We start from the raw sequence: 16,085 nt of genomic DNA on the forward strand, positions 1-16,085 counted from the left end.
TCTACTTATAAGGATATTCTTGGCACTTTTTGATTCCAACAGCAATAGGAGGCAGTCACCCGAAGGGTGTGTCTGCAAGGGACAGACAGGTTACAAGAATCACGGTTCATCTAAACAGTGAAACCTTCTGCAACCACAAAAAAACCTGAAATTCACCTATACCTACAAAACCAGAATGACTGCCAAACACGCTGTTTGGTGGGAAAAGTAGGGGACAAAGCCCACGCTAGCACGGGGGGCGATGAGCTGAGCGTTCTACCCCAGTGCCGCCCAGGACCCAGGCCAGGGTGCGGGGCCTGATATGCCAGGTGTTTTCATTGTTACTTGGTGCCTCTGGGCGGGTACTGGGAGGAAGGTCAGGGAGGTGGGGCCCATCTGGATCAACCACTGCGCAGGAACTTTTAAATCAGGAGAGAAATAGAGTAACATTTTTTTTGCGGGGGGGGGGGGGGGGGGGCGGGCAGCATGCAGGATCTCAGTTCTCCCACCAGGGATTGAACCCATGCCCCCTGCAGTGGAAGCGCAGAGTCTTAACCACTGGACCGCCAGGGAAGTCCCAGAAATTCGGTAACATTTTGATAAACATTAGAGCTGACCATCAGCCCTGGGGCTGGAGAATAATGTGTGTCTTTTCTTACATGTCTGAAATATTTCTGGCAGGAGATGCAGGAAACTTAACAGTGGAAAACTGGGCTCAGAGGGGCCCAGGGCGACTCGGTTTTCACACGATGACCTTTGATCATATTCAGATTATGTCACTACACGCCGACGGTGCTGCAAAATTTTTGTTTCGGGACTGGAAAAATTGGAGCTGCTACCTGCGCCCACCACACGGCAGGAGGGTTACTTGAGGTGACCTGTGTCAGGAGGGCAGGCGGTACCTGAGGGGCTCAGGCCCCCACTGTGGCCTCCATCTGAATTTGTTTGTCAGTTGCCCAGGGAGGAGCAGGGCAGTTACGCAACCCGTGGTTGGGCAATCTAGCAGGGAGGCCTGGGACCCTGTGTCAATATGCCTGAGGACGCTGGCCTGTTCGCTGCCTGGGTGGACAGCCAACCTGGCACTGGGTCTCCAGCCCTCCCCATTGGCCCTGGAGCCCACAGTTGCTCCCGAGGCCTTCCGCAGCCCCAGAGACCAGAGGAGAATGAGACCCAGCCCCGGCCCCGCTCAGAACTGGAAATCAGGGTCTCCACGGGACTGGTGAAAGGAATCACAATTCATCCAGACAATGAAATGCCAGGTAGCCGGAAAAAAGACTGAGATTTCCCCCTCTATGTGTGCGTAATGGGTTGAATCGTGTCCCCCTACTCCCTCCAAAAATACATTAAAATCCTAATGCCTGGGACCTCTCAGAATGTGACCTGATTTGGGTATTGGGTCGTTGCAGCTGTAATTATTTAAGTTAAGATGAGATCCCACGGGAGTGCGGTGGCCCCTAATCCAAAATGATGGGTGTCCCATAAAAGGAGAGATTTGCATACAGATGCTTGGGCAGGGAGGCGGGCGCACCGCATGAAGGTGAAGGCGGAGGTCAGGTGACAGAAGTTAGGGGAGGGGAAGGCAACAGATTCTCCCAGGACCGACCAACCCCACCAACACCTCGATCTCGGACTTCTGGCCTCCAGACCTGGGACGTGATCAATTTCTCTTGTTTAAGGCACTCGGTTTACGGTGCTTTGTGATGGCAGCCCTGGCAAACGAATACTGTACTGCAACGGAACTACTGTCAAAAGGTACTGTTTGGTGAGAAAGGTGGGGGGCAAAGCAGCAGAACACGGATAACGAGCTGAGTATTTCACCCCAGTGCTCCCGAGCCCAGACCAACCAAGGAAGACCCTGGGCCAGGGGCAGGGTCTTCCCTGCACCCTCGCTTCAGCCTCCTCCTGCCCTCCAGTCCATCCTCCACACGGCCCAGAGCTGCTCCTCCACGGCTCCCAGCCCTCCCATGGCTCCCCAGTGCCCTCAGGACAAATCCCAGTCCCTCAGGCTGGCATTTGAGGCCCCACCTGCCTCTGTGGCTCCATCTCCCCACTCCCCTGGGTCACCCACTAATTGAATCCATTCGAGAAGTTTCGATTCCTCAAACATGCCACGCCTTTCCTGCCTCAGGGCTTTTGCACATGCTGTTTCCCCCTGCCTAGACCGCTCTTCCCAGATAGCACCAATGCTCACACCTTCGGCTCTCCAGGCCTTGGCGCAAACATCACCATCTCAGTGTGTCCTTCCCGATCCCCTACTTAAAGCTTCCTCCTTCCTCCGTTCCCTGTTTTAGTTTTCAAACCAAGCAATGAATGGCCAGGTGTCCACCCCCATCCTTCATGGGGGGCTCTGGGCTCATGTCTCACTCACAGGTGATTTCCTCGTGGGTGAATCCCAGGACCCGCAGGGACTCCAGTGTCTCCTGGAGGAGCTCACGCTCCTGGCCCGGAGAGGATGATGGCCCGTTGGTCAGGAAGCGGTAGTGGGAGAACGGCTCCAGGAGGAGGTCGGCTGTAGGAATAACGGGGGGGAGGCCAAGGTCAAGAATGAGCCATAGAGTCAGACTCAAGTCCCGGCTTCCTCAATAGCCACCCCAGGAAGAGCATCACTTCCCCACTAGGAACCTCGGTCTCCTCCTCTGTCAAACGAGTGGGGATCCATTCTTCAAGGGTTTGGTGGGAAGGGCCAGGCGTGAAGTGGGTACTTAGCACATATTAGACCTTTCCTCTTCCCTCCTTCCATAATGATCCTCAAGTCGCAGAGTTGCCCAGAGAAGGCAGGAGCCGCCCACTGGCAGAAGCAACAGGGCTGCGGGTGCCTGAGTTAGCAGAAGCCATGGGACAGGAGGGGTCGATGGCACAGGGTTCGGAAGCCACCGTAAGCAGGAGGCTGGGTGCGGAGGGGCCAGGAGGCGGCCCAAGCTACGGGGTGGAAGAAGCCAGAATGACAGGGAGCCACAGGGCAGCGGGGCCACTGTAGACGAGACAGCCTTGGGGCGTTTCCACAGCCAGAGGGCCGGAGGAGCGCAGAGCAGGAGACAGAAGGAGTCTCAGGCAGGAGCCATGAGGCAGCAGGAGCCTACAAGCCACGCAAACCACGATCTTCGGGAACCACGAGATGGCAAAGCTGGAGTTGTTACAGCACCCGCTGGAGTAAGCAGAGCCCCGGAGCTTCAGGAGAGAAGTGAGTGTGGGCAGGAGACACGTGGCCACGTAGCTGGCATGAGCAAGGCCCGGGAGACAGCGGGAACCAGAGGGCAGCAGAGTCTGGGGGTGGCAGGAGTCGAGAGGCGGCAGAAACCAGGGGCGGTGGGATCCGGGAGGCGAGAGAATCCACCACCCAGCAGGAGCCTGACACAAAGCAGGTGCTTGACAAAGGTTAGTGCCTCCCATGTCCTCCGCCCCAGGGGGTCCACACGCGGCCACCACCCAGACCCCCGGGAGGGGTGGGGAGCCATTGGACACTAACCCTTGAGCTGCTCCCCGGCGCCTCCCAGCAGCTGGTAGAAGATGTGGAAGCTGCATTCGTCCTTGGCCTGGCGGATGGCCCTCGACTTCTCCAGCAGGTCTGGGTGGGGGGTGAGTTAAGGTGCTACATGGAGGGGAACCCCCTGCTATCCCGTGGAACAGTGGAGTCACTCATAGCCCCGGCCGGCGACCTGGTCGCTAACTGGACCAGTGGCTTTGGACATGTGTCACTTAAGGCCTCAAGCCTTAGTTTCCTCATCTGTGCAAGGGGCCCGATACCGACACCCGTCCGTGAGTCTATGAGGTGCTGTCGGGGTAAATGAGTTATTACGTGTCAAACACTGGAGCTGTGCCTGGTTTTTCGTTACCAAGGATAAGAATACCTCCCGCTGTCATGACCCTCTCAGCCTCAGTTTCCCCGTATGACTACTGGGGCTCTCAGCTTCTCCCTCTGGGAAAGCCACATGGCACGTTTACACACTGAAAATTGGTGAGACGCCTTAAAGGAAAATAAAACATCGGATAATTGGTGTAGCCGTCTGTGTCCTTCACTCATGGACCTCCGAGCACATATTTTGCACGACTGTCATAATGCAGGACCTGCCTTGGGGAGCCTCGCCCAAGATGGACTGCAAACCATTGACCCAAAACCCTGGGGCGCTAACCTGCTTGGGTGAGACAGGGAGGACCCACGGGAGGAGGTCCCACAGGGCAAGGTGGGGTGAAGGGAGCATGCACGACCTGTGAGACCCTGGGTGATGACAGCCCCGAGCCTCGTTTTCCTCTTCTGTGAAATGGGATGATAACAGCAACTGCCTCACAGGGTTACAGAGACGAGGAACCGAGTTAACATATGGAGAGTTCTCAGGACACTGCTAGGCACGCAGTAAACCCTCAAGAAATGTTGGACAGGCTGATGCTGGTGTGAGGGGTCAGGCCAAGCCCGGGATCCATCTGTTTGACCCCGGGGGTGGCACCTGCCCCGCGAACACCAATGACCACAGGCCGGTCATTGGCCCCGAGGCAGAGACAGCCAGGAAGGAGAGCCGTGCCTGGTGGGGGCAGCCCCAACTGGATGGGGAGTGTGGATGGGAGAAAGTTAGCGTTTGGAAGCAGGCAGAGAAGATTCCAGGGTCCGTGGAGGCCTGGGATGGCAGGATGGATGGGGCAGGGAGAGCCGTGAGCTCTAAGAAGTTGTGTGAGCAGGAACCATGATGCAGAGAGGTGACGGGCCACAGGAACTGTGGGGATCAGAAGCTGGGGACATGAGGCCTTGAGCCCAAGGAAGAAGTTACCAGGTGACAGCAGAGTCCATGGGGCCCAGCTCCTTGACAGAGAGATCCCTGTTTCCTTACTCCCTAAGCCCTCTTAGGAAAAACCCTTCACCAACACACTGCTTCTCAACCCTCCCCCAGATTACCGGCGGGGTGGGGGGAGGGCAGTGAGCTTAGATACCGCGGGGATGGGAATGTGATTTGTTATGAATATCAACCACATTGCAATGAATAATTATTAACAATATTAACATTATAAGGACACTGCTAATCTAATCATTCATTCCTAATAATGATAGCTCGTTCTTTTTTTTTTTTTTTTTTCCTCCGTGCCACACGGCTTGCGGGATCTTAGTTCCCCGACCAGGCAGGGACTGAACCCGGGCCCTCGGCAGTGAGAGCGCCGGGTCCTAACCACTGGGCCGCCAGGGAGTTCCCAGAGAGCTCATGCTTGAGTGCTTACGATGTGGCAGGGGCCACGCTAAGAACCTGCCTCCCTTCAGACCCTTCCAGAGTAGGTTCAACGATCTGTCCCCTTCTACAGAGGGGAAAACTGAAGCCCGGAGAGGTCAAATCACGTGCTCAAGAGCCTCAAAGTGTCAGAGCTGGGACTCGAACGCGGGTGGGTGTGATTTCTTCGCTCATTCTCTTATGCTCTGCACTCCTGGAGCTTCTGGGTTTTATCTTTTAAATTCCTACCGAGTAGGGCTTCCCTGGTGGCGCAGTGGTTGGGAGTCCGCCTGCCGATGCAGGGGACGCGGGTTCGTGCCCCGGTCTGGGAGGATCCCACATGCCGTGGAGCGGCTGGGCCCGTGAGCCATGGCTGCTGGGCCTGCGCGTCCGGAGCCTGTGCTCCACGGCGGGAGAGGCCACAGCAGTGAGGGGCCCGCGTACTGCAAAAAAAAAAAAAAAAAAAAAAATTCCTACCGAGCAGTGTGGGAAAGGATTGACACAGCTGGCCTGAGTCAGCCGGCTTGGAAGGCCCACCTCTGGCTGGTGTCTGGGAATCTGGATTTCGGGAGGGTTCCCAGCCTTCCTTGGCTGATAGGAGGGGCTCCCTGCACCTAAACTGTTTGTGCAAAACAACATGGTTTCTTCTGAACACCCGCTTTCCTTCAGGGACTCCGGAATTTGGGTACGTGACAGGGAGAGGGTGCCTATGTGATCAGCCCCCAGTAAAAACCCTGGGCACGGAGTCTCTGATGAGCATGCCTGGTAGAAAACATTTCACACGTGTTGGCACACCTGGGAATTAAGCACATCCCGTGTGACTCCATGGGGCAAGGCCTCTGGAAGCTGGCGCTGCCTGCCCCCCCTACTCAGCCCCACATGCCTTCCCCTTTTGCTGCCGGCGCTCGCGACCCTTATGGTTAAGTCATAGCCGACCCTCCGCCCCATAGCAAGGCTGGGCTGGCCTTCTCCTAAAAGCTCCGGGAGGCCCTGCCCTCCTCCCTTCGTGTGGAGATGCTGCCACTGCCCCTTCCTGAGGTTCTAGGATCCTTCCCCTTCTGCAGAGGGGGAAACTGAGGCACAGTTTCTGAGCTGCAGGGAGCCAGGTTTCCCGGCGAGTGTGGACACCTGTTTTCCGTAAGCGGTGAGATCCCAAGAGCCACTCTCCTTGGCTGCCACCCCTCGTCCCCCCACCAGGCACCCCTCCAGGCGGTGAGAGGATACAAGTCTCGATGTTGGCGCCCACGATGTACCCGGCAACGTCGAAGTTGATGCGGATGAATTTGCCCTGCGAGGGAAGCAGGTGGAGGGACTTAGCCAAAGATCCCGTGGGCCTAGAGAGCACCGCCAACCCACACTCACACCTCCCAGAGCCAGGGCTGCCTCTTGCTTTCTCCCTCCACTGAACCCCACTCCAATCGTGAGGTTCCAGTTCGGGGGGCAGTTCCTAGGGGAATTCAAGGTCCAGGCCCCTTTGACTTCTTTCTTTGGGACCCAGGTCCCCAGCTCCTTCATCCCTCAGACCTAGGAGCCACGGCCCCCAGGCCCCTCCTCCTTCAACAGACCCATACATCCTGCCTCCCCTCCACCATCCTCCTAAACTCCCAGCTCCTGTTTCTCTGACTCAGGCCCAGGCACCGCCCTTCCCCAGCACTCACAAATCGGGAGGAGTTGTCATTCTTTACTGTCTTGGCGTTGCCAAAGGCCTCCAGGATGGGGTTAGCCTGAAGAAGCTGCCGCTCCAGCTCACCCTGCAGGGGCACGGGGGATGACCCGTCAGTGGGGGGAGGGGGGTTGGCCCAGCTGTAAGGGGGGTGGATCTGTGTCACAGCTGGCTGAGTGTCTGTGTGTGTGGGGCCTTTGTGTGTCTGGGTGTGTGCCCTCTTTCCTGCATCTGGGTCTTGCCCTTCAGTCTACTGTGAAGGGAACGAGGAAACATCTCCAGGATACATTGTTAGTGGAAACAAAACAAAACAAAAAGCAAGTTGCAGGAAAATACCTACAGTGTGATCCCATTAATAAAAAATGAATTGAGGGAAAAGCACACCACAAAACAGGACTCCTATTTCTATAAGGATAGACACGTCAGTAAACATTTAGAGAAAGGCCTGCAAGGATACACATCAAACTGTCAACAGCATAAGACACTCCAAGGAAGGAGGACTGAGAGAAGGAAAGAGGAATTTCACTTTATCTGATCGTTGTTGTTGTTACAGCGAATACGTACTCACGTATCACTTGTAGAATTAAAGAAAAACCTATACCATCTATGTAAAGTGCTTCAAACTGTTTGGCAGCTTGGTAGTTTCCTCCCCCAGTCGGGCTGATCCATGGGTAGCGATTTTTTATTTATTTATTTTTTTAAGATAGGAACCTTTTTTTAAAATTGAAGTATAGTTGATTTATAATATTGTGTTAGTTTCAGGTATACAGCAGAATGATATGGTTATACATATATATGTATATACCTATGTTCTTCTTTTTCCGATTCTTATCCATTATAGTCCATTACAAGATATTAAATATAGTTCCCTGTTCTATACAGTAAATCCTTGGTGTTTATCTATTTTATACATGGTAATGTGCATCTTTTCATCCTCTACTCCCAGTTTATCCCTCCCCCCACCCCCACGGGTAGGGATCTTATTCTGAACTTCCCTACAGCCACCTCGCTGTCAGAGCCAGGAACATAGTAGGTGCTCAGTCAACAGCAATCCCCTTCCCCTCTTTCCTAGCCAGGCTCTCAAGGACACTAACTATTTCTTCAAATGCCCTGTGAGCCCTCAGACACTAGCCTGAGCTGGGAGTACACATTACGCCTACCATAGCTGTCAGTGTGGGTCTGTGGGTTGTGTGAACTCGTGGTGTCTGTGGGCTCTGTTAGCAGATCAACAATAAATGGTAGTTTGGGCCTCTGGGTTGTTTCACATTGGGATCTGTGGCCAGTCTGCACACAGTAGGGCTAACAGAAACGGCTGTGTGGTTGGGGTCTGCACACGTGCGGTAGGACCACACTAAATGCCAGCATGGGCCCTAGGTGTGTGCATGCAGTAGGGCTGCCATAAGCAACAGTGGGGTGGGGGGGGCCTGTGTGCACACAGTAGGGTTGTATGAAATGACAGTGTGGGGCTGGGCGTGCACACAGCAGGACTGTCATAAGTGGCAATGTGGCTTCCTGGCAGGGGTGACCATCAGTGCCTGAGGGGGCCCTGTCTGCCAGGAAGACTGTGGTTTGGGGTGACCCAGGTGGTAAGAGGGGTGACAGGACTCGAGGTGATTCCCCACTACTCACATAAGACACGGTGCTGGTGGAGGCCTGGGGAAGTCACAGGACACGAGACACGGACCGGGACACGGACCAGGACACAGCACATGGAACATGGACAGACACACAGGTGAACTGGTGGTCTCAGGTGGTGGGTGGGGTGAGGCGGAGAGACGAGGGGCTGGGGAAACTGGCCATGTGGAGTGGGGTGGCATCGGGCTGGGGGAGGGTTACCCACAGCACCTGGGGTTTGAATCCAGGCTGGTCCTTCCTGGGTGTGCGGCCTCGGACAACCAATTCACCCCAGCTGTGACTCTTCCCGTCTTTAACGCAGGAAGACCACACCCACCTCACTGGCGTGTTACAGTAATAGAAGCAAAGGGACTAGCACTATATAAATGCTCACTTACAGAGCAAACCTGGGCATTGCCAGAACCTAAACAGGCCTGACACACAGTGGATGCTCTGGAATGTAAGCACCTACTGTGTGCCAGGTGCTGTTCCAAGGGCCAATGAGGCCAAGGACTGGCCTTCACATTTTTGTGTCTACCCTGCCTCTGCTCCCAGCACTATATCAGGCACACAGTAGGGACGCAGGGGGCATGGGCAGCCAGGAGAAGGCCCACAACTGTGTCCCTCCATGAGGGAGGCAGGGAGTTAGCTATGGGGGGAAGCAGAACCTGAGATGGAGGGGGCCTTGCTGGTGGCAGGGTCCAGAGTACATCCCAAGGCAGGTCACTTACCGGGACACCCGGCTCCTTCCTGCCCTTTGGCGATGATGCCACGTGGGCGAGGTACTGGATGACTTTCTTGGTGTTTTCTGTCTTCCCAGCCCCAGACTCCCCGCTAAGGGGGGGCACAAAGGGAAACAAAAAGGGTCAGCAATGTTCCGAGGTAAGCCCCGCCCATTCCAAGCAGAGCCACTCCCAGCCGGGACCCCGCTTCCTCCAGGAAGTCCTTCAGGATTACTCACGTGCAGAGAATGGATTGATCCTCACGATCTGTAGGGGACAGAGAGGGACGTGTCACCTGGGAGGATTTCTCCAGCGAGACACTGGCCACCCTCTTTTCAAAATCCTTCCCAAGGGCTAAGGAAAAGCTTGGATTTTGACATGTGACCCTCCTGGATTCTAATACCTAACCCTAACTCAACCTCTCATTTGCTGTGTGACCCTGGGAAAGCAGCTACCCCTCTCTGAGCCTGTGTCCTCACCTGTAAAATGGAGACAACAAGCTCCAACTGAACAGAATGTGATTCATTCAACAACCTTCAATTTGAGTCCCTACCGTGTGCTGCCTTGTGCTGAGTGTGTGAAATTCAAAGACATGAGAGTGAGATCCTGGACCCCAGGCTCAGCCTCTAATAGAAAACAGGCCACAGAATCGTAGTTATGGTGACTGGTGGCCCATTGGTGGGTCATCTGCCCAACTTGAGGGCAGAGAGCACAGCTCAGTCACCACCATCTCCTCCTGCGCTCGCCCTGGGCTTGACACAACCCTTCAACAAATGCACACTGACCACCTACTAAGTGTCAGACACTGAGGGCAGTGGGAATTTGCAAGGTCCCTGCCCTCATGGAGCATCCGCTTGAGTGGGGGATAAAAGCACATAAACTAGGGGAGTTTCCTGGTGGCCTAGTGATTAGGACTCTGGGCTTTCACTGCCGTGGCCTGGGTTCAATCCCTGGTCTGGGAACTGAGATCCCCGCAGGCCATGCAGCACAGCAAAACAAACAAACAAACAAAACAACAACAACCCCCCCCCCCATAAACTAAAAATGAAGATTTGACAGCTGGCAATGTCTGGAGACATTTTTGGTTGTCACAACCTGGGAGGGCTGTCCTACAAGTTTTAGTGGTAAAGCCCAGGGATGCTGCTTAATATCCTATGATGCACAGGACGACCCCCCACTCCAAAGAATCATCCAGCCCCAACGTCAACAGAGCCAGGGTTGAGAAGCCCTGGTCTAAAGTCATAAGAAGTGACTGAGGGGAGGGGTCGAGGGCCAGAAGGCGTCTCAGAAGAGGTGCTGTTTCAGCTCAGCCCTAAAGGTCGAGGAAGCAGGGAAAAAGCATTCCAGGCAGAGGGCACAACCAGTGCAAAGGCCCTGTGGTGGGACCAAGTTGGAGATGTTTGAGAGACAGCAAGGAGGCCGGTGAGGCTGGGGGAGGGGGCAGAGCTGGAGATGATGCAGATGGGTTTGGAGACCACGATTAAAGGGTCTGGATGGTTTTTAAGGACGGCAGGAGGTCTCTGGGTGGTTTTAAGCCAGAGAGAGGGCTGCATTCAATAGGGCCTCAGAGTTAGCAGCCTGGTTTGGGAGCCTATGGACATGGGTTCAAGGCCCAGCCACCTCCCCGCCTTGCTGTGTGACCTTGCGTCAGTCTCTGAGGTCTTCTGTGCCTTACTTTCCCCATCTGAAAAATGGGGCAGAGTGGTTAGGACTTGGTGCTTTCACTGCAGGGGCCCGGGTTTGGTCCCTGGTCGGGGAACTAAGATCCCGCGAGCTGCACCACGTGGCCAGAAAAAAGAAAAGAATCTTGGAGATGAAACACGGGGCTCAAAACAGCCCCTACCTCACAGGGCCATAGTCAGAACTCAGAGAGAATCTTCAATGTTTTTTTAATATACCAGCTAGTATATAATACAGTTTTGTGGCCTGTTTTGTATCCAGGGCTGAACCTGGGATCCAGAATCTTGCTCTCGTGTCTTTGAATTTCACATGCTCAGCACAAGGAGGAACATGGTAGGGGCTCAAATTGAAGTTTCTTGAGTGAATTACATTCTGTTCAGTTGGAGTTTATTGTCTCCATTTTACAGGTCGAGGAAACTGAAGCTTAGGGGGAATTGCTTGGTGGTCCAGTGGTTAGGACTCAGCACTTTCACTGCTGGGGCCCACGTTCAATCCCTGGTCGGGGAGCTAAGATCCTGCAAGCCTCACGGTGTGGCCAAAAAAAAGAAAAAAAAAAGAAACTGAGGCTCAGAGAGGGACAGCCACTTTCCCAGGGCTACACAGCAAGCAAGAGGCTGAGTCAGGGTTGGGTATTAGAATCCAGGAGGGTCACATGTCAAAACTGAACAGTGCCCAGCCCAGGACGAGGACATGATACAGTGTGACCGACACGCAAGCTGCAGCTGGGGGCCTTGGGTTCGAATCCTACCTCAGCCACTGACCCACCAGTGGGACGGTGGGCAGTGACTGTGCTGCTCTATGCCTCAGTTTCCCCATCTGGCAACCAGGGATAACGAGCACACCTCCTTCATAGGGTGGCTGTGATGTTAAATGTGTTCATCCCTGAAAAGTGTTTGACCCAGAGTAGGCACTCACTCTTATTTTCTTGAACATTTATTCCTGTTATATTAACTAGTATAAAAAATATGTAACAAATTAGATTACATAACCAAATAAAATGTTACCTCTGACTAAACACAAATTTATAATGTGACTATAAAAACATTATATATAAATGTTTGAGTGCATAATGCAGGTATTTGCAGGTATTTTATTATATATATATATATATGCATGTATGCATACATAATAAATATCTAATGAGTGTAGTATGAATACTACATGGGAATTATGGAATTTTGCCAGAACTGATCGACATTGTCATGGGGTGAATGGCAGCCCCTCTGACGAACATCCTTGCGCAGTGCTCAGCCTGCCCAGCTGCACACAGCGACCCCATGCTGCCCGTCGTCTAAAGGGCAGCCATTCACCCATGACAATGTCGATCATGGCAACAATATACATGCTGAATGAATGAACAGTCTTAAGAATCACTGTTTCAAGAGCAATTTTTGCAAGAGCTGGCAACAGTGAGGTCCCAAATGAGACTTGTTGAGGGAAGGGGTGAACAGAGAGACAGATAAAAAGGGGCCTGTCTGGTAGGACCCAGAGCCTCGCCCACTCAGCCCTCCACTGGTGTTACCTCCTGCCCCACAAAGAAGCCTCACAGTGTCTGAAATCCTTGACCTGTCATCTGATCCTGACCCCCAGCCCAGTCCCCACTGAAGAGGCACCTCCAGCAGCCCAAGCCCACACTCACCCTGGAGCATGCTTCGGTAGGCCCCTTCAGTCACTGCGTACACGTGGGGCGGCACTTCGTGGCGCTTTTTGCCCCGGTACATCTCCACAATCGCCTCCGTATAGATGGGAAGCTGCTTGTACGGGTTGATGACCACACAGAAAAGGCCGGAGTAGGTCTGCAGTGGGCAAGAAGGAGAGGGCCTCAGCTAGCTGCCTGCCTGTGGCCCAGAGGGCGGCATGGGGCTGCCGTGTACAGCTGGGCAGGTTGTGCACTGCACAAGGACATCTGGCAAAGGGGCTGCCATTCACACCATGACAATGTAGACTTGAACATTTGTTACAGTTTCAGGCTGATGGTTGAAAAGAAGCTTTCCAAACTGCACAAAGGTGCTGAGGATTCACACACACAGAGAGAATGTAGGCTCTGTAGCCCGGTCACTGCTTGGACTCGCACATGCGTGAAAGGACCACGTGCAAGTTCATCTGTAGCATCATTTTTAAAACAGCGACAGACTGGAGACAATCTGGATGCTCGGTCATACAGTGGATTCCTATGATGCTTCTGGTGTACTGTATACAGGTAGAGAACTATCTCCAAAATATTATCACGGAAAGGAGACAAGGTAAGAACTGTTTGCACTGAAAGGGGTACAAGAAGAATATTTTTATGGATTTGCTTGAATACACAGAATATTTTTGGAAGGGTGCTCCCAGTATGTGCAGCAGCTGAAACACAACAAGAGCATGTCTGCAGTTTCTGTTCACAACAGACTCACAGCACCTGCTGCCACGACCGTCTTGGTGGTTCCTTCCTACTGGAGGAAATGCTAAACAGGTTCTCAAGGTGAGTGAAAATAAAGATGTGATTTTTTTTTTTTTTTTTTTTTGCATCCAAGTTCATGGACACCCTGAATTTGTCCACACAGCTGTTGGGCCTGAGTGCAGGACCCTGTAACGGTTTAAGAACTGTTCCAGCTCGGACAGAGCCTCGGGTAGACAAGACGCACTTAGGATGGACAGAGGCAGTTAGACAGCTAGAGGGCTAGCTGATCACCTAGCTAAACCAACCCAGAGAGCTAACGAGCTAAGTTAGCTGGACTAAGCTAGCTAATCCAGCAGAGAGTTAGCTGCTTAGGGGCTTAGCTAGTTAACTATGAAACCAGTTAGCTACTTAGCCAGCTAGTTAGCTACTTAGCTAGTTGAATGGCTAGCCGGTTACTTGTTGGTTGGTAGCAGAACTGCTTTAAGCTCCCAGATGGCTAGAGCTTCTCAAGCAGAGCGAGGGTGTGGCCACCACAGGCTGCCCGGCTCCCAGGTGCCAAGCTTTTAAGGATGGGAGGGTGGGTGGAACAACCGGTTTGCTGGGTGTCTGCCCTCCCTGCCAGCAGCTCCCAGGAGCTCTCGAGGGCAGGGCGGCCGGACCACATTCCCAGGGAGGGTATCTCATGGCTGCTGGCGCCCAGGCCCCCACTCCTGGCTGACAGAGGAGCCTTCCCGACCCGTGCCACTCCCCATCTCAGCCCCCTCCTGCCAACCATACCTTGTGGCCAGGGCCACACCCCAGATGGAACCTGAGCTGGCTGCCAAGGCCAGGGGGCAAAGGGCAGAGGCTGGTGTGCCTAGAGAGGGTCGGGGACACCTGAGTGGCTGGGTCACAGCAGCGGAAAACCTGGCTGGAAGGGTCTGGGGTAGCTGCTCCAGCCCTCGGAGCTCTGAAGGCAGACCCACCAGGTGCAACTCCCTGCCTCCCCCTCTCCTCAGCCCCGTGGCTCTCCCCACAGTCTCGGTTTTCTCCCTGAGAAACCCTCCCCATCTCATTACAGAGGCTGTGGGGATTAAGGATGATAATGAATAAAAACCAGCCAGCCCAAGGCGGGGCCCCATAAAAGGCACTCCAGCCATGGGTCCCCAGACGCTCACGTTCCCATCCCACTTGAAAGCTAAGAGTTCACTCAGATTCGGATGCCACGTCATCCTGGGTTTCGAGCCCTGTGTGACTTAGCACAAGGGGCTCGCCCTCTCTGAGCCTCAGTTGCCAGTCCTGGTAAAATGGAGCTGTAACCCCCACACACACAGTCTAGAAGGATTCTGAGAGTGGCACGCCACCATGCATCTTCCAGTGTCTCACGGAGCAGAGAACATGGCCAGTGTTCAGCAGATGGGTTCCCTTCCTGCCCTGAGCATCCCAGTGAAGGGACCGAGACCTTGAGCCACTCAAGGCCAAATAGCCTATTAGCGACAGAAACTGGGTTTCTAGAACCCCGGACGCCCCCCACTCCTTGCACTGGGAAGCGCTGTCTTCCCCATCACCAGTTGGCCAGTTAGTATTTATTAAGCAGGGCCCAAGAACGAACAAGGTGGAGTTTGAATCGAATCTTCTAGCTGCGTGGCCTGAGCAAGCACCTTAACTTTTCTGGGTCCCATTTTCTCATCACACAGGGACGGGAACAGCGCTTCCACAGAGGGCTGCTAGGAGCCATCCACAAGTTCCCGTTGCAAGTACAGGGCTCAGCGTGGGTCCTGGAGCCCTGTGCACGCATATTTATTTATTTGTTTGTTTGTGTATTTATTGGCTGCGCGGCATGCGAGGATCTTAGTTCTCCGACCAGGGATCAAACCTGCGCTGCCGCTGCAGCCTTAACCACTAGACCTCCAGGGAGCTCCCTGTGTGTGTTTAATATGTTAGCTGTTAGCTACTCCTGGGCTAATGGCTTCTCCTCTCCAAGCCGTGGACCAAGGAGGTGATAACCCCTACCTCACAGCCTTACGTGGAGAGGGGGTCAACAGATCATATTGGAAAGAAGTTTAGAGCAGCTCCTGATGGAGAAAGCAGGCCCTCACTAATTGCTAATAATTATTGTTAAGGCCCTATTTGCTTCCTGTCTGGGCTTCTGGAATCTTCTATCTCACTTTCATTTGTCAGGTCCCAATTCTCTGGCTCTTGGGCCATAGCCTTAGCTCAGGCCTTACCATTTTTTCCCCTGAACTTTCCCAATAATCTTCCTAATGCAGTGGATAGGATGTAGGGTCTGCAGTCAGATGGCCTGGGTTCAAATCCCAGTTAAGCTGGTTTGTAGCTGGTGGGGCTTTGTCCAAATCCTGGCCCCTCTCTGAGGCTCAGTGTCCCCAGCTGCACAATGGGGATGATAGGAGATACCTTACAAAGTTGCCGTGAGGGTTCAGAGTGTTTATTAACAGGAAAAGGGTGGCTCAGTGTTTTGGGTGCCCCTCTGATCCCCTGTCTTTGGTGAGGTCCAGGGGAGTGGCCTAGACAGAGGTCTCTTTCCCAGGACTCGCAAAGGTTAGTGAGGAATCACAAGGGCCCAGTACAGCCTGGAGAAGCTGCCACCTCCATCCAGGGCCAGACAGCCCTCAGTTCAAATCCCACCCCTGCCACCAAAAGCTGAGGGTCCCTGAGCCAGCCACTGTCCCTCTCACAACCTCAGTCTCCTCCCCAAACAGGAATCAGATTTCATAAAAAACATTCTAATCTTGTGCTTGTGACCCTTAATGGGATGGATACTGGAGCCAGTTTATTTATCTTTATTTTTTGATACATCTCATCATTTATTGAAATGTTCTTTTATTACTCTCATTAAAGTTTTGTGGTTTTTTAAA

The 16,085-nt window shown here is 53.6% G+C and overlaps 1 protein-coding gene across 4 annotated transcripts in view; it reads right to left on the minus strand.

Moving 5' to 3' along the window:
• MYH14 (myosin heavy chain 14) overlaps nucleotides 1-16,085 on the minus strand; it is a 91,279-nt gene that overhangs the window by 68,074 nt on the left and 7,120 nt on the right. For 3 of the 4 annotated variants that reach the window (XM_032612628.1, XM_032612627.1, XM_032612629.1), the window contains 8 exons: nucleotides 12,487-12,643; nucleotides 9,407-9,434; nucleotides 9,177-9,279; nucleotides 8,461-8,484; nucleotides 6,827-6,919; nucleotides 6,393-6,456; nucleotides 3,446-3,544; nucleotides 2,348-2,488 (listed from right to left, as the gene is read on the minus strand). In XM_032612628.1, coding sequence (XP_032468519.1) covers nucleotides 2,348-2,488; nucleotides 3,446-3,544; nucleotides 6,393-6,456; nucleotides 6,827-6,919; nucleotides 8,461-8,484; nucleotides 9,177-9,279; nucleotides 9,407-9,434; nucleotides 12,487-12,643 — 709 coding nt within the window. The remainder of the gene's footprint in view (nucleotides 1-2,347; nucleotides 2,489-3,445; nucleotides 3,545-6,392; nucleotides 6,457-6,826; nucleotides 6,920-8,460; nucleotides 8,485-9,176; nucleotides 9,280-9,406; nucleotides 9,435-12,486; nucleotides 12,644-16,085) is intronic. The other variant, XM_032612630.1, reaches the window with a different exon arrangement.

This window comes from Phocoena sinus, chromosome 19 (genome assembly GCF_008692025.1).
Source record: "Phocoena sinus isolate mPhoSin1 chromosome 19, mPhoSin1.pri, whole genome shotgun sequence".
Classification (NCBI taxonomy): domain Eukaryota; kingdom Metazoa; phylum Chordata; class Mammalia; order Artiodactyla; family Phocoenidae; genus Phocoena; species Phocoena sinus.